At 36.1% G+C, this 21786-nt stretch overlaps 1 protein-coding gene across 2 annotated transcripts; it reads right to left on the reverse strand.

The window, feature by feature from the left end:
* Nucleotides 1-13632: 13632 nt before the first annotated feature.
* On the reverse strand, nt 13633-20151 carry LOC114310340 (bidirectional sugar transporter SWEET1). Of its 2 annotated transcripts, XM_028256299.2 has the most exons (6): nt 19942-20151; nt 19768-19804; nt 17374-17469; nt 15239-15518; nt 14984-15103; nt 13633-14299 (listed from the first exon to the last, which is right to left on the reverse strand). In XM_028256299.2, the coding sequence occupies exons 1-6, from the start codon at nt 19976-19978 to the stop codon at nt 14144-14146; spliced, it is 726 nt and encodes a 241-aa protein (XP_028112100.2). In that variant the 5' UTR covers nt 19979-20151; the 3' UTR covers nt 13633-14143. The 2 variants fall into 2 exon arrangements, with proteins under 2 accessions (XP_028112100.2, XP_028112102.2); XM_028256301.2 differs by lacking the exon at nt 17374-17469 and having other exon boundaries at nt 19942-20088.
* Nucleotides 20152-21786: the final 1635 nt, after the last annotated feature.

Raw genomic sequence — 21786 nt, forward strand, 5'->3', positions numbered from 1 at the left:
AACTAATACAACACTTGAAATGAATTAACTAACTATTCTAAGAATATTACAAACCAGAATCGAATAACCAGTTACACTAACTAATTAATTACAACACTTGAATTAACTAGCAATTAAATAATTAACTATCTAAGCTAATTAAATATTACAACACAACTAATTAGCTACAACTAATTAGACTAATTAAATATTACACCACAATTAATTCATGCTAACTAAGCCAATTGAATACATTTGATCCAAGCACTACTGTAACAACCCTCATACTGTTTACCGACTTATGATTGATTATGACTGATAATTGAACTGATTAAAGTACTGAACTGACTGACTGAAATTGGAAGCCGAATCGATTGAGTATATGTTAGTTAAATTGCATTCTATCTGTTTGACTGTATGATTATCTGTTCATGCTTCTATGTTTAAACTGCTAATTGAAGGCCTTATCGGCAGCCGAATTAGAAACCGATTGATGTTCCTTGACCCTCGTAATTAATGTGATTTTATGGTGTATTTACCTGAAAACTGATTAGGTGTGATTAAATTAGATTAAAACAAGCTAATTAAAGAGTTTGACGTAATTACACTTTTGCCATCTAGTGGGGCCTTTGATTACTCATATTTGAAGCCTTGTGTATGCTTTATCAAAACATTTCATCAGCTCATTTTGAGCACACCACCGACTAGAGAGAGAGAGATAGGGAGTTAGAGTGAATTCACCTTGGATTGCTTGCTAATTGAAGAAATTGTTGAAGAAATTGCATGTTTGAGCTCCCTTTTTGAACTACAAGACTTAAGGTAGCTCCATTGTCTTCTTGTTCATGTTTTTGAGTTGTTCTTGCATGATTCATGCTTCATTGTAGAACTAAGTCATGAATTGGTTCAGTGTTGTTGAATTGAAGCTTAAGTGTTGCATGCATGTGCATATATTGAAGTTTTGAGGTTGTAGTTCACTATACCTCACATGCATGTTCATCTTTTGGTCATACTCCATGAGTTCATCTTGTTTTTGAGGGTTTGATCTCTTTTGAAACAGCATTAAAGCTTTGAAAATGATTTAAGATCTTGCATGTCATGTTTGAGGATTGTTCTTGGAAAATGGTTTGAAATTAGGTTTGAATTAAACACCCTTGGGCTTTGATTTCTCAAATTGAGTTTTGAATCATGTTATTCCATGTGTTTATAAGAGTTTTCCAGAAAATGAGCCCAAGAGGATCGGTTTTGAGTTGTTAATAACTTGGTTTTGAGCTTGGAGGTGCAATCTGGAATTTCCAGATTTCGCAATTCCGCTCGAGCGGGGAAAGTGACGCTCGAGCGTAGAATTCGAGCATCCAGCATCTCTGCACTGTTTTGCAGTCCGCTCGAGCGGAGGATTGGGCGCTCGAGCGGAGTCATGTCTCACGCTCGAGCGGGCGTCGAGCGGAGATTTCACCCATCCAGTACTTTTATAGTACGCTCGAGCGGGAAAGTTTACGCTCGAGCGTGGACCTTTGTTGCATGTACGCTCGAGCGGGGAAACATGCGCTCGAGCGGGACTCTGTTTTTCTGAAAATGCTTTTAAATGTACATCTTTGCATCCTCATCCCATTCTAGGCATTCTTAGGCCTAGTTTAAGACATCTTATTGAGGATATAGATGTAGAACACACCGAGGCCCTCGGGATTAAGTTATTATATTTCCCAACTGTGTAGCTTAGTGTGTTCAACCTGTGAACTGTGTAGGGTTGGCGACTGGGGAGACACGCTCTAGCATACTGTAGCCCAAACTCTGTGAGTAACAATTGTGTAAAGATATGTTCAACTGATTATCTTTGAATACTGAACTGAACTGTTTACTGAACTGATATTGTTTACTGAATGAATGTATGTCCTTTATTTCTGAACTGTACTGTGGCATCCTTAGCACCTACTGTTTACTGTTACTGTTACAGAGATCTCTGTCGGTTCCCTCGTGGAGCCACTACTGTTTACTGACTGATGGCCATCATTACTGTTCGGTCTTCTAGACCTACTGTTTACTGTTATGCTAACGGATGTACCACATATGACTGTTTACTGTACTGAGCAACTGAAATACTGATTGAAATGAACTGTTTTCACTACTGTAAGGACATTCATTCTAAACCCCTTTACGCTTTATGTTATTCACTGGGCTTTAGCTCACTGCTCATATATATATGTAGGTGTTCAGGCACCAGACCGCAGCTAGGAGCGTCAGGGTTACTCCAGTTTTGTCAAGCCAGCCTTTGTGCCTCACTGCGAGGTTCCGAGCCTATCGTGCTAAGGCTTAGGGGTGTTTTAGAAGTCCCCCTTCTGTACTGTCTTACCGTTTTGTGATAAATGGATGAATTGTATAGACTGACTGTTTACCGTACTGTTATCAAGGGATTAAGTCCCTGTACTGTGTGACTGTAAATTTTGTTTAGACTGTACTGTTTGTATATGTGAATGCATGAAAAATCTTTTGGCATGCAGACTGTCACAACTCAATGGACATTATTTATTTACTGTATTGGCTTCCGCCAGGCCCTGTACTCTGTTCTACTGTACTACTGTTCTGCAGGCCTTCGGTAATCTCGGATTACTGGCCGGTTACGGTGCTAAACCCATAGGGCCGGGTTTGGGTCGTGACAGAGTGGTATCAGAGCGATACTTACCACGAGTTATACCGCACACACGTGTCCAAATGAGCTATAGGGTGTCCTAGAAAAGTTATTAGGGCATCTCATGAGCATGATAAGTGTGTGGTTATGTTATGACTGAATACATGCTAATGTGGTAAACTGTTAAACAAATGACTGCTTATGTTTAAAACTGTTATAACTGCTTATAGTGAAATGGACAATGCAAATGAACCTGAGTCCTCATCTACTGAGGAAAGAATGATGGAACTGATAACTGCTAGACTTGAACAACAGAACCAACAGCCTCCTCCTCCTCCGGTTCAGCCGGAACCTAATGTGAATATGAATGATGGGGATATCATTGCTCTGACCCAGAAGTTCAGCAAAATGAAACCGCCATCTTTTCAGGGAGGCCTTGAACCGTTAAAAGCTGAAGCTTGGGTTCTGGAAACAGAGAAACTATTTGAAGTGTTTCCGTGCTCAGAAGCGAACAAAGTATTGTTAGCTACCTTCACCCTACAAGAAGAGGCTAGAAGGTGGTGGATGTTGATCCGTGATACAAATGCTGTCATGACTTGGGCTCAGTTCAAGGAGTCCTTCTTTGAAAAGTACTTCCCACAGTGTGTCAGGGATAGGAAAGTGACTGAATTCGAACAACTGAAACAGGGCACCACGTCGGTTGCCGAATATGAAACCAAATTTACTGAACTTGCCAGATATGCACCACACATGGTGGACACTGAATATAAGAAGGCCAGGAAATTTGAAGGTGGCCTTAATGTTGCAATTCTTGACCGAATAAATGTGTTGAAACTACCGACTTTTGTGGGTGTTCTCGACCGGGCATTGATGGCCGAGTCGAACATTGCAGTAGTGAAACAATCTGAAACACCAACAACCGAATGGCATGGTAAAAGGCAGGGTTTCAAATTCAAGAAAGGCAAGCACAACCCAGCCAACAAGAAACAGAATACGGGGTCAATGACTAGCCCCAGCCAAGGGAGTGGGTTTATACCACCCTGTTCTGAGTGTGGCAAGAAGCACAAAGGGGTTTGTTATAAACTATCTGGAGCCTGTTACAGGTGTGGCAAAGTGGGCCACATGGTCAGAGACTGTCCCTCTGCTCCGCAAGTTAGTAGCAAAGCTGCACCAAGCGCAGCAGCATCAACTGTAGCACCAAAGCCTAACCCCAGAGCTACCGGGAAAGAGCCCATAAGGCAGGGCCGAGTGTTCGCCCTAGTACCGGGAGACGTGCAAAATACTGAGACCGTTGTGTCAGGTATTCTCTCTATTTGTACACAAAATGCATATGTATTGATTGATTCGGGGTCTACATATTCTTATGTATCGCATGCTTTCTCACGGAAATTGAATAGACCCTTAGAACCTATGAACTATCTGTTAGCTGTATCATCACCCGTAGGAGGGTCCATGACATGTGCTTATATGTACCCCGCATGTGAAATCATTGTTGGGGATATGCATCTGTTTATTGATTTACTGCCATTGAACATTGATCATTTTGACGTAATATTGGGGATGGATTGGTTACAAAAATATCATGCCACTATTGACTGTGTGACCAAGCAAGTTGTTTTCCGTCCACCTGGTTTGCCTGAATTTGTGTTTAATGGGAGTGGAGTAGTACCTCCTCCGTATTTGATTTCGTCAGTGAAAGCTGTTAAATTAATTAGGAAGGGGTGTAAAGGGTATCTGTGTTCTGTGCTGACTGCGTCTACTGATGATAGTGTTAAAATTGATGTGAATTGTGTTCCTATAGTCAGAGAATTTCCAGATGTTTTCCCAAATAATCTTCCAGGAGATTTGACTGACAGGGAGATTGAATTTACCGTTGATGTGATTCCCGGAATACAACCAGTTTCTAAAGCTCCTTACCGAATGGCTCCAACTGAACTGAAAGAACTGAAAGTGCAATTGCAAGAACTGTTAGACAAAAAGTTCATCAGACCTAGCACTTCGCCATGGGGTGCTCCTGTTTTGTTTGTCAAGAAGAAAGATGGCTCACTGAGACTGTGCATTGACTATCGTGAACTGAATAAGGTAACTGTAAAGAATAAATACCCATTACCGCGTATTGATGATTTATTTGATCAGTTACAGGGTGCACAAGTGTTTTCCAAAATCGATCTCAGATCGGGGTATCATCAACTGAAGGTTAAACCGGAAGACATTGATAAAACTGCTTTTAGAACGAGGTATGGTCATTATGAATTTTTGGTTATGCCTTTTGGAGTCACGAATGCCCCTGCTGCATTTATGGACCTCATGAACAGAATTTTTAAACCGTACCTTGATGACTTTATTGTTGTATTTATTGATGACATATTGATTTACTCCAAGAGTATAGAAGAACATGAACATCATCTGAGACTTGCCCTACAAACCTTAAGGGAACAGAAACTGTATGCTAACCTGTCTAAATGTGAATTTTGGCTTGACCATGTTATGTTTTTGGGGCATGTTGTTAGCAAAGATGGGATTTCTGTTGATCCGTAGAAAATTGAAGCTGTAGTGAACTGGCCTAGACCAACAAATGTGACTGAAGTCCGAAGCTTTTTAGGATTGGCTGGATATTACAGAAGATTTGTCAAAGATTTCTCCAAAATTGCCCTACCATTGACTCAGTTAACTCAGAAGGGGACATCATTTGACTGGACTGACCAAAGAGAATCTGCTTTTCAGGAGTTGAAAACTCGATTAGTGACTGCACCGGTTCTTACCTTACCTTCAGGAACGGATGGTTATACTGTATTTAGTGATGCTTCTCATAAGGGTTTGGGATGTGTTTTAATGCAGAATGGGAGAGTAATTGCTTATGCTTCCCGTCAACTGAGACCGCATGAAAAGAACTACCCGACCCATGATCTGGAACTTGCTGCAGTAGTATTTGCACTGAAAATCTGGCGTCACTATCTGTACGGGGTGACATGTGAAGTATACACCGACCACAAGAGTTTAAAATATTTCTTCACACAGAAAGAACTGAACATGAGACAGCGGAGATGGCTAGAACTGATTAAAGATTATGACCTACAGATATTGTACCATCCGGGAAAAGCCAATACCGTTGCCGATGCATTGAGCCGGAAATCGATTGGAAACTTAGCCTGTTTGCTTACAGGACAGAAGGAGTTGCTTTGTGACCTTGAAAAATCTGAAATCAAAATTGTTTTACGAGAACAAGGTGGAATCTTAGCTGCTATTTCTGCTCAACCGGCGCTGATCGAGGAGATTAAAGAGAAACAGCAACTGGATGACTTCTTGAAAAAGATCATCGAAGAAAGAGAATCTAAACCGAGACCGGGATTCAAATTTGAGAATAATGTACTGAAATTTCAAGAAAGACTGTGTGTACCAAATGATACTGAACTGAAAAGAAGAGTTCTGCGAGAAGGCCACAATTCGAAATTGTCTATCCATCCGGGGAATACGAAAATGTACCAAGATCTGAAACAGAATTTCTGGTGGCCGGGAATGAAGAAAGAAATTGCCGACTTTGTGTCCAAATGTCTTCATTGCCAACAGGTCAAAGCTGAACATCAACGACCTGCCGGATTATTGCAACCCCTACCCATACCAGAGTGGAAATGGGAGCATATCACGATGGATTTCATCGTTGGGTTACCTCGCTCCAGAAAAGGTATGGATTCAATTTGGGTTATTGTTGATAGATTAACCAAATCTGCTCACTTCTTATCTGTCAAGACAATCTATAATGCGGACAAATTGGCTGTTATCTATATTGATGAGATTGTAAGACTACATGGAGTGCCTGTGTCTATTGTTTCTGACAGGGATTCGAAGTTTACATCGAGGTTTTGGCAAAGCCTACAAACTGCACTGGGTACTGAACTGAGACTGAGTAGTGCCTATCATCCTCAGACAGATGGCCAATCAGAAAGGACCATCCAAACTCTGGAGGATTTACTGAGAATGTGTGTCCTTGATTTTCAGGGAGACTGGGAAAGTCATCTGCCATTAGTTGAATTCGCCTACAATAACACCTACCATTCGAGTATTGGTATGGCGCCCTTCGAGGCATTGTATGGCAGAAAATGTAGATCTCCGATTTGCTGGGCGGAAGTTGGAGATGGGCCTTTGCTTGGGCCCGAGATTGTGTATGAAACAACTGAAAAAGTGAAACTGATACAGCAAAGACTGAAAACTGCACAGAGTAGACAGAAAAGTTATGCAGACGTCAGAAGACGGGACAGAGAGTATGAAGTGGGTGATCACGTTTTTGTGAAAGTGACACCAATGAAAGGCCAGACTCGTTTTGGAGTCAAAGGCAAGTTAGCGCCGAGATATGTCGGACCGTATGAGATTATTGAGAAAATCAATCCGGTGGCGTATCAAGTTGCGCTTCCTCCTGAAATGGAACACATGCATAATGTTTTCCACATTTCTATGTTAAGAGATTATCTCCGGGATCCCTTCCATGTAATAGAGCCTACCCACGCAGTGTTGAGTGATGACTACACTTACGAGGAACGGCCTATACAGATTGTAAACAGACGAATCAAGAAACTCAGGAACAAAGAGATCCCGTTAGTGAAAGTTGACTGGCAAAACCACGGTGGCGTGTATGCCACTTGGGAAAGGGAAGGTGACATGGCCAAACGATATCCTGAACTGTTTCCACTGAATCCTGTTTTCTTCCAGAATGAAGGTAACTCGAGTTTAGAGGACTAAACTCTTTATAAGGAGGGGAGACTGTAACAACCCTCATACTGTTTACCGACTTATGATTGATTATGACTGATAATTGAACTGATTAAAGTACTGAACTGACTGACTGAAATTGGAAGCCGAATCGATTGAGTATATGTTAGTTAAATTGCATTCTATCTGTTTGACTGTATGATTATCTGTTCATGCTTCTATGTTTAAACTGCTAATTGAAGGCCTTATCGGCAGCCGAATTAGAAACCGATTGATGTTCCTTGACCCTCGTAATTAATGTGATTTTATGGTGTATTTACCTGAAAACTGATTAGGTGTGATTAAATTAGATTAAAACAAGCTAATTAAAGAGTTTGACGTAATTACACTTTTGCCATCTAGTGGGGCCTTTGATTACTCATATTTGAAGCCTTGTGTATGCTTTATCAAAACATTTCATCAGCTCATTTTGAGCACACCATCGACTAGAGAGAGAGAGATAGGGAGTTAGAGTGAATTCACCTTGGATTGCTTGCTAATTGAAGAAATTGTTGAAGAAATTGCATGTTTGAGCTCCCTTTTTGAACTACAAGACTTAAGGTAGCTCCATTGTCTTCTTGTTCATGTTTTTGAGTTGTTCTTGCATGATTCATGCTTCATTGTAGAACTAAGTCATGAATTGGTTCATTGTTGTTGAATTGAAGCTTAAGTGTTGCATGCATGTGCATATATTGAAGTTTTGAGGTTGTAGTTCACTATACCTCACATGCATGTTCATCTTTTGGTCATACTCCATGAGTTCATCTTGTTTTTGAGGGTTTGATCTCTTTTGAAACAGCATTAAAGCTTTGAAAATGATTTAAGATCTTGCATGTCATGTTTGAGGATTGTTCTTGGAAAATGGTTTGAAATTAGGTTTGAATTAAACACCCTTGGGCTTTGATTTCTCAAATTGAGTTTTGAATCATGTTATTCCATGTGTTTATAAGAGTTTTCCAGAAAATGAGCCCAAGAGGATCGGTTTTGAGTTGTTAACAACTTGGTTTTGAGCTTGGAGGTGCAATCTGGAATTTCTAGATTTCGCAATTCTGCTCGAGCGGGGAAAGTGACGCTCGAGCGTAGAATTCGAGCATCCAGCATCTCTGCACTGTTTTGCAGTCCGCTCGAGCGGAGGATTGGGCGCTCGAGCGGAGTCATGTCTCACGCTCGAGCGGGCGTCGAGCGGAGATTTCACCCATCCAGTACTTTTATAGTACGCTCGAGCGGGAAAGTTTACGCTCGAGCGTGGACCTTTGTTGCATGTACGCTCGAGCGGGGAAACATGCGCTCGAGCGGGACTCTGTTTTTCTGAAAATGCTTTTAAATGTACATCTTTGCATCCTCATCCCATTCTAGGCATTCTTAGGCCTAGTTTAAGACATCTTATTGAGGATATAGATGTAGAACACACCGAGGCCCTCGGGATTAAGTTATTATATTTCCCAACTGTGTAGCTTAGTGTGTTCAACCTGTGAACTGTGTAGGGTTGGCGACTGGGGAGACACGCTCTAGCATACTGTAGCCCAAACTCTGTGAGTAACAATTGTGTAAAGATATGTTCAACTGATTATCTTTGAATACTGAACTGAACTGTTTACTGAACTGATATTGTTTACTGAATGAATGTATGTCCTTTATTTCTGAACTGTACTGTGGCATCCTTAGCACCTACTGTTTACTGTTACTGTTACAGAGATCTCTGTCGGTTCCCTCGTGGAGCCACTACTGTTTACTGACTGATGGCCATCATTACTGTTCGGTCTTCTAGACCTACTGTTTACTGTTATGCTAACGGATGTACCACATATGACTGTTTACTGTACTGAGCAACTGAAATACTGATTGAAATGAACTGTTTTCACTACTGTAAGGACATTCATTCTAAACCCCTTTACGCTTTATGTTATTCACTGGGCTTTAGCTCACTGCTCATATATATATGTAGGTGTTCAGGCACCAGACCGCAGCTAAGAGCGTCAGGGTTACTCCAGTTTTGTCAAGCCAGCCTTTGTGCCTCACTACGAGGTTCCGAGCCTATCGTGCTAAGGCTTAGGGGTGTTTTAGAAGTCCCCCTTCTGTATTGTCTTACCGTTTTGTGATAACTGGATGAATTGTATAGACTGACTGTTTACCGTACTGTTATCAAGGGATTAAGTCCCTGTACTGTGTGACTGTAAATTTTGTTTAGACTGTACTGTTTGTATATGTGAATGCATGAAAAATCTTTTGGCATGCAAACTGTCACAGCTCAATGGACATTATTTATTTACTGTATTGGCTTCCGCCAGGCCCTGTACTCTGTTCTACTGTACTACTGTTCTGCAGGCCTTCGGTAATCTCGGATTACTGGCCGGTTACGGTGCTAAACCCATATGGCCGGGTTTGGGTCGTAACAACTACGGATGATAGAAGAAGGTTGCATGCGCATTACTTGAAAGACACTTTGTCTGTCTAGATTGCCTCTGTTCCACCTTCAGTCATTGCCTCTGTTTTTGCAGAATTTCCTTACTGACCAAACACCAAGGCCCGGCCATGCACTGATCTTGTGTACAGTTCTGTTCTGTACTCTGAGGTGAAACAGGGCAGATAAAGCATTTTTCAAGCTCTGTTTGCCTTTCCTCCATTCTCTGTCATAGGAAGGCCTCAAGAGAAGGTTGAAATCATTTTTAAAGACACCAATGAGCAATTGATTGCTTGATGCTTTAGAAGATGATTTTGGACAAAATCAATAAATGAAATGCAAATGAACCACCCCTCCTTTTTTGTCATGAAATAAACTCAAAAAGAGAAGTTGAGACGCTTAAAGAACGTCAAAACGCCATGGATTGACGCATGATGACACTTGACACAAGAAGCTTGGCATAATGTCCGGCCAAGTTCAAGCTTTTCAAGCTATTTTCTTTAAGTGTGTTGAACCAAATTTTAAGCCAATTTGCTTTAGTCATATCCATTCATTAGCCTATTTGTCCATAGTGAAGTTAAGTCCTCTAATCAAGAAATAATATCAAACGAGAGGTTTCTCTAAAACATGAGAGAAAGGCTACACCGTTGACAATGAATCTCCTAAGAAATTAAGCCATTAAGTGTAGGCCATTCTTACATGTTTTGAGCAACCTCGATTGGTTGAAGTCATTCTCAAATACAAGTGATAGATGATTGGTTGATTGGTTAGAGTGAAACACTTAATCATGAAAACAAAACAAAGAAAGCATTACAACAAGTTATGTAGGCCAACTTATGGGACAACACATGAACTAACCAAAGCATGAAATAATTTTAAAGGCCATGGAATCACCAAAATAGCCCCTAAAAAGGTAAAAACAGTGGCTAATAACGCATTAAAAGCTTAACAATGAGGAAGAGAATCAAAACTAGTGAACAAAAGAAAGGAGGGGTGGCTAAACCCCTCCATTTTTGAAGCTTCAAAACATGATTTTTAGCCTTCTCAAGCCTCTGAAAATTAGTTTGAAAACCCAAAAAGTGAGAGTGAAAAAGAGAAGGTTTGAGTTATGGATAAAGGTGTCGAGAGAGCAAGCTCTCTCTACTCTTTTAGTAACTCTCCAAACCCAACTCCAACACTCCAAACAAGTCCAAAAGCCACCAAAACAGCAAGAATGATGGTGTAGATGATAGAAATGAAAGCAAGAAAGAAGAACACAAGCTTATACCTATCAAGAAACAAACTTGTTCCTGGAGCTTTAAACTTGATTCCTATGCACTCTCTAGTTTGAATTATGCTTTCTCCAGATCAACCAAGGCCTTAGGATAATCAAACCAGGTTGTGTAGGGTGTTTATGGTGGAGATAAACAAGCTAGGTTAGCTCAAAACTTGCTTCCCAAGGAAGAAGGAGGGGAAGAGGCTCTCTATATGTATATATCTCTTCTTGATATTTTTTTTCAACCCCAACACAATCCCAAAGCCTTCCTTTTATAGAATTCGAGCTCAGGAGGTGGCAAATATCTTCAAAAATGGACAGCTGGTTGCCTCCCGCCTAGAACAGTGTTTAATACCATCGAAAGCCGGCCGACCATTCATAGCCACAGCCGGGCATCACCAATGCACAACCGAGCTTTGATGGCCTCCCCTGTTTTTTTGGTTCAAACTCAGCTCATGGAGGGAAAAGGTCCAAAAATAAAGCTCGCAGGTTCAAATAAAGTAAATGTTGAAGACTTGAGGTTATTTCAGAAGTTTGACTGATTCCGAATCGCCGCGAATTCATAATTCAACTTTCATCATCGAATGTTCGGAATCAAGCGCCCAAGTCTTAAAGGCAGTCAAAAATGGGGTGTCTACAGCTTCTTCTTCTCAGTCACTCACTTCTTATCCTCCTAACCTAGTCAAATCAGTCTGATCTGGTTATGTCAAATTTCAATCAACTAATATCTTTTTCAAAGAACCTATTCACAAGAATACCCATAATGTTCTTGATCTAGTTAAATTCTATTTCCCTCTTGGATGGCATTTTGTTCCACTCCATCCAGAAAAGTCAATTACCTGCTACAAATATATTCTCTTTCATCATCAGTCAATAGTCATTAAACCCATCTATAATCGTACATACACTAGCAAAATTGTTTACCATTCTCTTTACATTCACAATGGTCCTCCTTTTCAACTTAAAGATTTACCTGGTCATACAATCCAATATAGTTATTATGACTATATGGATGCCTGGTTTAAAGTTCTCCTGTATGAAAATAAGTTATACAGTCATTCTTGGTTCCTCCAATTTGACCATAAATTCCAGTCAGAATTTCCCACTTGGTTTCTTCAATGGTGGACTCAACATGGTGCTATTCCTGAAATCTTCTCCTCTGTTTTAATTGAACAAGTAAATTATTTCTCTTATGTTTTTAAACTCAGTCAACAACAAAAACAATTTCCTTGGTTACTCATTTTTATATCCAAATACAAAGTCCCCTGGATATTTAAATGGCAATATGCTATTTCTGATAACCTAGTTATCCACCAACACTTTATTAAGTGGTGGGATAATTTTAAACCCCAACACATAATTGATCAAGTTCAAGAAGAATTCCCAGTCAATCTCCATGCACTAACACTTGCAATGGTCAAAGCTCAGCAGAATCCAATTGCTTCAGTCACCCAAGGAACTCAAGGAAGCCCAATTCCACCATCAGACTTGGAAGCCCAACAACTAGCTCTTCCAAGCCCAAATCATCCAAATCCAAGTCAGCTCAGTCAAAGCCCAAAGCTAAAACCAAGTCATCCAGTGATGAATTGATCCAGATGGCCAAGCTATTGATAGCCCAAGCCAAGTCACAGGTTGGAGATGAAACCTTTGAAGAATCTAGTTCCTCTGAGGCTTCAACCAATAATGATCCTTATGGGCCCCAGTTTCAAGATGCTCAAAATCCATATGCTTAAACAATCAGCCATTGGATTCTATATATGTATAAATCAACTTCAGTCACCACTCTTACTTTGAGAAAAGCTGCTGATATATATATTGATTCCCCATCAGTCAACTATGCAGTCACGTTCCCTCACTGCAAGTAAAATAAAAATAAAATAAAATAAAAGAGTAAAAAAGTTCTTGGTCACGGAAAGATGTTCTTTGCACCTATGTATCTCTTATTTTCAAGCTTTTTAGAAGTCACAAGTCTTATAACATTTCTCAGTTTTTGAAGTCGCAAGCCTCACAGCTCTAATCATGGACCTCACAGTTCCAAGTTTCATACACTCAACAGTTATCCACTTTGCCTATAAAAGAGGCTTCTCAGTCAAGACCAAGGCAGAGCGAAAAAAGAAAGAAGGAGATCACAATTTTCTTTAAAATTCAGTCTTTAAGGATGCAAGTAGAAGCTGTATTTCCTAGTTACTTCCAGTAAACAATTCTGTATTTTCCAATAACCAATTGTAAGTTAATATTGTGAGCCTTAATTTATTTATATGTTCTTATTTAAAATATTTTATTTAGTTTATTTAACTTTTTTTGTTTTAATTTTTAAGTTGTTTGTTTTAATTTCTTAGTTTTAATTTGTTAATTTATTAAATTTATGTGCTGCTTTACATATATATATTTATATATTATTAATATATAAATAATACATTTATTATATAATTTAAATAAAGATAAACGAGCCAAGCTTATGCGAGCTCGTACTCGACTCGTTTACTAAACGAGCCTAATGTTCAAGTTCGAGCAAGGCTCGTTTACCAAACGAACCGAGTCAAGCTTATTCATGAACAATTCAATTCATTTGCAGTCTTACTGTTAGGTATATAATACATACATGTAGAGAAGCTAACATAGAGAGAGTAATTTGCAAACCACAAATACATGCATCCAAATTCAGCATTTTTATTTTTTATTTTTTTGTTTTGTATAGCAATATGGCCTAATAATTGGCATGGTCAAACTAGTATGGTCCAAAGCTACAGAAACAGAACCATTTTTTTCTCTTTTCTTTTTTGATATCTCAGGTATCTGAGTCAGCTTACACGCACCTCAATTAATATCTGAGAGATCAATTCCACCGTCTACTAGCAGAGGCCCAATTAAAATCAGAGCAGAGTTCTGTATGAACTGACCCAACACAAGGATTGATAATACCTAAGAGTTTCGAACCTAAAACTTAGAGAGGAGCAAGTTCCTAAACCCCAAGCCTACACCACTAGGCCAACCCTTGGGGATTTACAGAAACAGAACCATGATATATTAGGGAAGCTAAAATTCTAAAACCAGAGAAAAACATAACAAGGGGAGGGAGTAAAGTTGAAAGAAGGGGAAACTGGATGCAATTGTCTACCAAATGCAGTTGACACGTGGTCATCTAGACATGCCCGTTTTGTGATTGCTGGGGCTTAGCCAGCTCCATCTCCACCGATCCATCAACACTAGGTTTCTTGGTTTCACCCTTCTTGTTGTGGTAAATCGCATACAAGATCAGCTGCACTGTTCCTAACCCGGATCCAAAACCGTTAGGCACCTGCACAACCATTTAATGTGTTCGTCAATTTAACATAAACCTTCCTCATTTGATAGTGTTGTCAGTTTTTTATAAAACTAGAAACAAAATTTCATTGCTAATTTTGTAGAAAACTAAAAATGAAAATTTATATATTGTTTTTGTTTTCAAAAAAAGTGAAATTGGTTTGAATTTTTTCAAAAACTTTTGGAAACGGATAAAATGTGTTTTCACTTCTTTTTTTTTCAAGATAAATTTTTACTCTTCTCCCTTTCCCTCTCCCTCTCCCTCTCCCTCTCCCTCTCCCACTCGCCATCACCACCAACTGCCACCCATGACTAGCCAATCACCGCCCGTGACCTTAGCAAGAGAAAACCTCTAGCCACCTTGTGACCTCCAACAACATTACGACCACCTCCAGCCACCCCCACTATTGGTTACCACATCTGTCCATCCCCTACCATCTGTATAACTCATCAAATATGTTTCTTTATTTTACAGAAAATTGACGATGTTATCAAACGAAACCTAACAAACAAAGGGAGCTAAATTCCAAACCAGATTCAAAGTACAAAAGCTAGACTTTGTGACATGAAACAAGTGTAGTTCTACTGCAAATTCATTACCAATTTCAATAACATTTTATATATATATATATATATACATACTTGATACATAATACAAGTTGTAATGGTGGTTACTTACAGCAATGAAAGGGTCCTTTCCAAGCAGTCCATAGAGGAACCAGGAAGTACCGCATAAGAACACAAACAGCGACAAGAAAAATGGCATGTACTCCACACTTTTCGTTCTTATCACCGTTCTCTGCACATTTAAAAATCATCATGAATATGTATAAACTCAATTAAACTGATAATATATCAATTTGCATAGCATTGACATGATTTCTATCACTTGCAAAAACATAAAAAAATGGAAGTAAGTGAGAAGAGCTTATACCATGATTGATAGAGGCGACGCGTACATGATGATGGAGAAGATCGAGGCAGCTAGACCGCAAAAAATAGTTCGGTTTCTGCCATGAAGGGCAAAATAGGAAATGAGGGCAACCGCCGCGAATATCGCAAGGACAACGGTAAGAAGTCCAAGGATCTTTCCCTTCTCTCTCCTTGGTGAAAGAATGAGGAAAATGAACACATAGATGGACTCAATTGCTGCACCAGTGACATTGATGGTTGTCACTAGGAGGTTGTGTGGTGAAACAAAAGGCAGACCATACCTGTTCCATTCGATTGAGGGATATTTGTAAATCAGATTGTGATTGTGTCATGAGGGCAAAATTGTACCAACAATCCAGTACAAGTTTTTTTTTTTTTTTTTAAGGTAATTCTATTTGCATACCCTACAAAATAATAATACACACCGCAAAGATCCGAACAAAAATTAAATGTATGATATAAATTTATGAACATAAAACAGTTGTTCGAAAGTAAATAGTTGAATGGAATGTATATTTGAACAATTTATTTTTATTCATAACTTTATGTCTTAACATCATTTGTGATGTGTACTGAAATATTGTATAATGTGCAAATAGGATATCTTCTTTTTTGGGGGGTTAAAACTCAATCACAAATTATAAATTAAAAAATTGAATTTATAACAAAGATGAGATTAAAAGAGTTTTGTCATTCTCATCGATATAAACAAATAATTAAGGACAATATTTTGATAATAAAAAAATATGACAAGTTTGTGACACTCCTTTCATGACTTGAACTCATGTCATCAAAGATGCTAATGACAGGTTTGTTCAAAAAAAATATATATAAATATATGCTAATGACAAGTTGGGTCAAGCTTAATGACAAGTTGGGTCAAGCCACTTTTTTATTCATGAATTGATGAATGGAAACTCAAAAAATAACAGAAGTAGGGGACACAAATATAACTTTGGGAAATTTTACTATACACCCGTCTCTTAATTATGACGTTCGTAATGTGATTTTCGGTTACAATTTATTGTGGTTATAGTTCATTATAGCATGTAGTAGTTTTTTTTGTTTTTTTATCTTTAAAAGTATAAATTTTGTTGCGAAAAGTATTTAAGGACTAATTTTAACTATGCAAGAATCATTGTTAAAAGATCATCTTGAAAAGTCAAAATATGAGCTTTTAGAAACAAAATTTTAAAAATATCACTAATAAATTCACTTTTAGGGACAAAATAACTTAATCCTAAAAAGGTTTTTTTTAGACAATACTTTTAGTCCCAAAAAGTTAGTAATTCATCATTAAATATCCAATTTTGTCGCTTAAAATAAAAAAATAACACTCTTGGAGACAAATATATATTGTCCCTAACAAGTAATTTTCCCTCTAAATTTTTGTCTCTAAAACCTTAATTTATTGTAGTAGTCATGACTCATTATAATACTAGTTATGAAGTTATTTTAATTATTATGAAATTATTTTAATTATGATTCAATAGGTGTTTTGCTATAAGCTATGCGATATTCGGTTATAATTCAATTTTTGTATTTTTAGTTATAACCTTAAAATGATTCAGTTATAACATTATGATAATCAACCGCATAAATGTTATAGCTTGTATACACGGTGAGAGTGTGTACCGTACACTTTATTCTATTTGCCAATATCACAAAATAGGAAGAAATCTTTATTAAAGGTGGGTGATAGAACACTGTTGTAGCTTGTAATAATAAAATGAAATATGTAATTAGTAATAGTATGACATAATATACAGTGGCAATTATGTCATTTAGCATACACTACTTGGCCTCCTCCAACAACTTATGATCTGGGAAGCTTCTATTTTCACGCATTCACATGCTCAATTTTTTAATTCTTTGTTTGAAGCAAAGTTAATTTCTGAATCCAAAGTTTTGAAAATTGAGAGTGTAATAAATCAAAACTTTCAAATATCCAATACTTCACTGCTCTTGTGCAATTCTTAATGTACACCGTTGTTACTATCATCTTAGGAAAAAAATCAAAAAATATTTAAAATTCATCATTAATGATTAAGATTTACTTAAGATATGACCTCATAATTTCAATTTTAAATATGAACCATCCACTTGAAATTTTTTGAAGCAATTTAAATAACTTACCAAGCAGAAAGCAAGCAGTTGAGCAATGTCATGACGTACGGAATGCCTGAGAATCGCTCTGTGGATTTGTTCATGATAATCCTCTTAAATGTTATCCTATTCACCATTAATTTATAAAATCCATTTAGGATTTTTTTTTTTTTTTTTGAAAAGATGAAAAACAGTTATATTAAAATAAAATAAACAATATACGAATTAAAAAACAACAAGGCCTAAAAACCAAATAAACCACCAAACAATAATACTTGTATATTTACACATATTAATCATTTCTTTTAAGAGCATAATCAGTGAAGCTGAGAAAGTCACACTCATATATGAGTCGGGCATTGGGAGCCATCACGAATTTTATTTTAATAATTTAAATTGTTTATTTTATACAATTTTCAAGTATTGTTTGGCAAATGGGTTGGGCTAATTTAGCCCACAAAAAGTCAAAATAGGTTAAAAAGTCAAAATAAGAAAAAATATTACATCTAAATTATAATCATTTTACTTTTTCTCTCACAACCATCACATCCAAACCAAAAAAAAAAACCAAAAAGTTATCTCAAACAAAACTTTTTTAATCAGATTAAAATAGTCAAAAAGTTAAAAAGTCCTAAACAAAACCTCAGTATATATCATTCATACAAAAAGTAAGTTAATTTGATAATTGTAATTTTTCATTTTATCGTGTTATTTCTGAAAAATGAACAGCGAGTAAAAATGGATTACTTATTTTTACTTAGACAAATACAATAAAATGGGAGTGATGCAATTATTATATCAATTTAATTTTTTTGCATAAATAATATATATATAGAGAGAGAGAGAGAGAGAGAATCAATTAATATTTAATTTTTTTTTAGACATGAAATTTCCTGTGAACAAAACAAGAGAGAGGTAAATGCATGTGCTTGTGTGCTTTTATATGTATATATTAGTGTGTATATCTATTTGATGAGTGTGCTGTTAAATTTGTAAAACATAAATTTTGATTTTAAATTAAAAACATGTAGTGTGTGTGTGTTTTTTTTATTTTTACAAGAAAATCCTTCTCCTCTCTGGTAAATCCAAAGCAGCACCCTTACTGAGATCATCAAGGTACCTTGTTGTCCATTCTAAGTCAAAGACTATAATTTGAAAACTTGTTCTGACCTCCCAAGACAAATTCCACTTAAGTCAGGACTCGCATAATGGGAGAGTATTGAACTCACACCAAGTACTATGATAACAATAACTTGAGCTAACCTCCTAACTAACTAGACAACGCCCAGGAGGTTAGTCCAAGAAATTTCAAACTTGAGACTTGAAGTCTTAACCCCAAAGTCTTTATCAAGTGCGCTACATACCCTGGGTTTGTAATGTGTGTTACTCAAGTAAAAAAGTTATTGTTTACCAAATCTATGGTCTTAAAAGTTCAAGTCCTCTTCACTAGAGCGAGTTGTTTACTTTATATTGTATACTATTAGTAGGTAGTACACGTGATACGTGTGTAATTCAAATAATTAATAATAAAAATAAATAATAAAAAATTTAATATCATAATATATATGTTACTTAAGTAATAAATATGTTCTTAATGAAACTAAAGGTTTTTTGTTCAAAACTTATTTACGATGTGTATAATAAAGTTTTTATTTTAACATATACAAAGTTGCTATGTGGCGTGAGGAAAAAAATGTTTCACTAAACCAATTTAAATTTTCACTTAATAATCTATATATATATATATATATATAAAAAGAGAGCTTTTAAAATCTCAATTAAAAGTTTAAATTATTTGAGAAATGTGTAAATTTATTATTTATAGAATAATATACAAATAAGAAAAAATATATAAATTTTTTATACAGAATTTATGAGGCTCCATTGCAATCAATCATTTTAAAATAAAAATAAGAATGCTTATTAAAATAACAAGTAATTATCAAAATGTCTTCGTTACATTATTTTGGTAAAAAAATTTGTATAAAAATTTTGTGAGAATAAAAAAATTCCTAAAGCAATGCCACAAAAACAGAATGGATAACAAATTGATTTACAGAAAATGCATTGAAAGATTGTCATGCATTCTTTACGTTAGTATTTTTATTATAATAATCTTAACACGCCTCTCACGTTGCCAGACTCGTTAATAAATGGGGCAAACACAATGAAGTATTTTAATTATTAAGTCTTGTTTGGTAATATGTTATTTTGATAATTTTTTAATTTTTTACGAAATGATTTATAGAAAATTAAAAAGATTGATGTGTCAATTTATAGTAATTTTTTGACTTTATAATTAAAACACAAGATTGCCAAACAAGACTTAAGTAGATGTTGATGTTGCGACACGGAATCAACTGTGTTCTGATATCATATTGAATTGTTCGGAAAAAAGATGTAGAAATGTTTCAAGATTCTTACGTGGGTGCCAAAAACAACAACAGCCCATTAGCATTTCCTGTTGCGAAAAAACAGGAAAACAAAAAGTAGTAACATCAAGAGTTTAATTAGTAGTAGTATGAATTTGAAACACAATTGAGTGAAAAGAATTCAAAAAAGAAATCAATCAAAACAGAATAGAATACTTAGACCCACCAAAGACTCCAAACACTAAATGTGCAACGCCACCCATTTCTTCAAATCAAAAGCAAAAACAGAAAAACCCAGATCAAGAAACACTTTCAGAAATCGAAACAGAGGTGTCACAGACGGCTGTGAGATATGAGAAGATCAAATGAGAGAGAGGTATATATAGAATAGAGAGGAAAGTAAAAATTTCGTCCTTATCTGTATGTATATGTGTATGCTTGGATTGTAATAGGCCATCGGATGTGTCTGCTTCTCAAGACTTCTGTCACTCTCTCTCTCTCTCCATCACACTGTTTATGCGCTGATTTGGCAAGTGAATTTTTTATAAAAAAAAATTTTGGCTAAATTATTTTTAAAAAAAAAGATAAAATAAATTAAAAAAGTCAATAAAATAAAATGTTAAATTCAAATCATAATTATTTTATTTTTTCTCTCATAATAGTTAAAAAAGCTAAAAAAGCCAACACATATAAATTTTTTAATTTCAAGCTAAAATAATCAAAAAATCAAAAGTTAAAAAGCTAAAAAGCTAAAAAAAACAAACTCACTTTTTAAATGAAGCCTATATGTATCTTTTTCTCTTTAGTTATGACGATTTTTTTTTTAATTATAACTTTATTTTAATTAAAATTCATAAATTTTTTTGTTATGTCCTCATATAGTGTTTACTTTCGAATTTTTTTCTTTTGTTATGATTTAAAAAATATGAAATTATATTATTTTTTTTAATTATAAAATACAAATGGTGTACCAGCGCATACCATAATTTTTTCCATGTATATATGTATGTGTGTATGATCTGTGAATGCAAAATGCGTTGAATGCGAATAGTAGAGAGGCAGATAAAAGGTTATAATCGCATGTAAGAGAACTGTATTTACTCATTGTATATAGATATATGCCAGTAATAAAAAACAAATAAATTAAAAAAAAGAAAGTAAAAAGCTGAGATAAATGGAGATATCTTTTACATTCGTAAACCGTTGGTTGGCCGGTGGAAATAAGTTGGGAAAGGAGATTCTCAGCGGGTTCTAATAGTTTTAATTGGTATATGAATTTTATGTGATGTGATATTTTGATGTTAATTTTTTTCTTCATATTATTAGTATTTTTTTAAAACTCTCAAATTAGAGAGATGTATCATTTTTCATAAGTTGGAACGGTTTAGAAGTGAAAAAAAAAAAGTAGAATGTTTGACATTTTTTTATTAATAATTTTGATAATTTACATCATTCAATGTATATGGTCCGTTAAGTATTTTTGTAAAAAATTATATAAAGTAGATATATTTATGTCAACAACAAATATAATATTAAGAACCAATCGTTAATATAAATGTGATCTGGTCAATGTGATATATTTAACTGGCCCAATATATTTGAAATATTAGTTTCAGAGAGTGAGAGAGGATAGAGAGAGAGAGAGACACTGAATTATCTCTGTTATTCTATATGTTTACAAAGAGATGTACACTCTCTTTATAGAGAGGAGAAAGCCAATATAAAGTGCCAATTGAGGCACCGAAAGCATAAAGTAAGGATAATTATTAAAGCTAACATAATGCTATACTAAACATAATGATAACAGTAGCAATACTAACATATAATACTAACATCACTAACATATAATACTATAATACTAACATCACTAACATATAATACTAACATCACTAACATATAATACTAACATCACTAACATATAATACTAATATCCCCCCGCAAACTCAAGGAGGGAAAGCATCAACCAAGTTGAGTTTGGAAACAAGATCATTGAAGCGGCTAGGAGGATGAGCCTTAGTGAAGATATCAGCGGGTTGATCGACTGAAGCAATAGGGAGAAGATGAACAGTAC

Source organism: Camellia sinensis, chromosome 6 (genome assembly GCF_055761805.1).
Source record: "Camellia sinensis isolate YWXY chromosome 6, ASM5576180v1, whole genome shotgun sequence".
NCBI classification, from domain to species: Eukaryota; Viridiplantae; Streptophyta; class Magnoliopsida; order Ericales; family Theaceae; genus Camellia; species Camellia sinensis.

Excerpts from the sequence above, each read along its gene's own strand:
- LOC114310340 (XM_028256299.2), bottom strand. The coding sequence starts at position 19,978 with ATGGGTGGCGTTGCACATTTAGTGTTTGGAGTCTTTG. Across the intron at positions 19,805-19,941 it reads TTTAGTGTTTGGAGTCTTTG|GAAATGCTAATGGGCTGTTG; the intron begins GTGGGTCTAAGT and ends TTTTCGCAACAG. Across the intron at positions 17,470-19,767 it reads TTGTTGTTTTTGGCACCCAC|GATAACATTTAAGAGGATTA; the intron begins GTAAGAATCTTG and ends AATGGTGAATAG.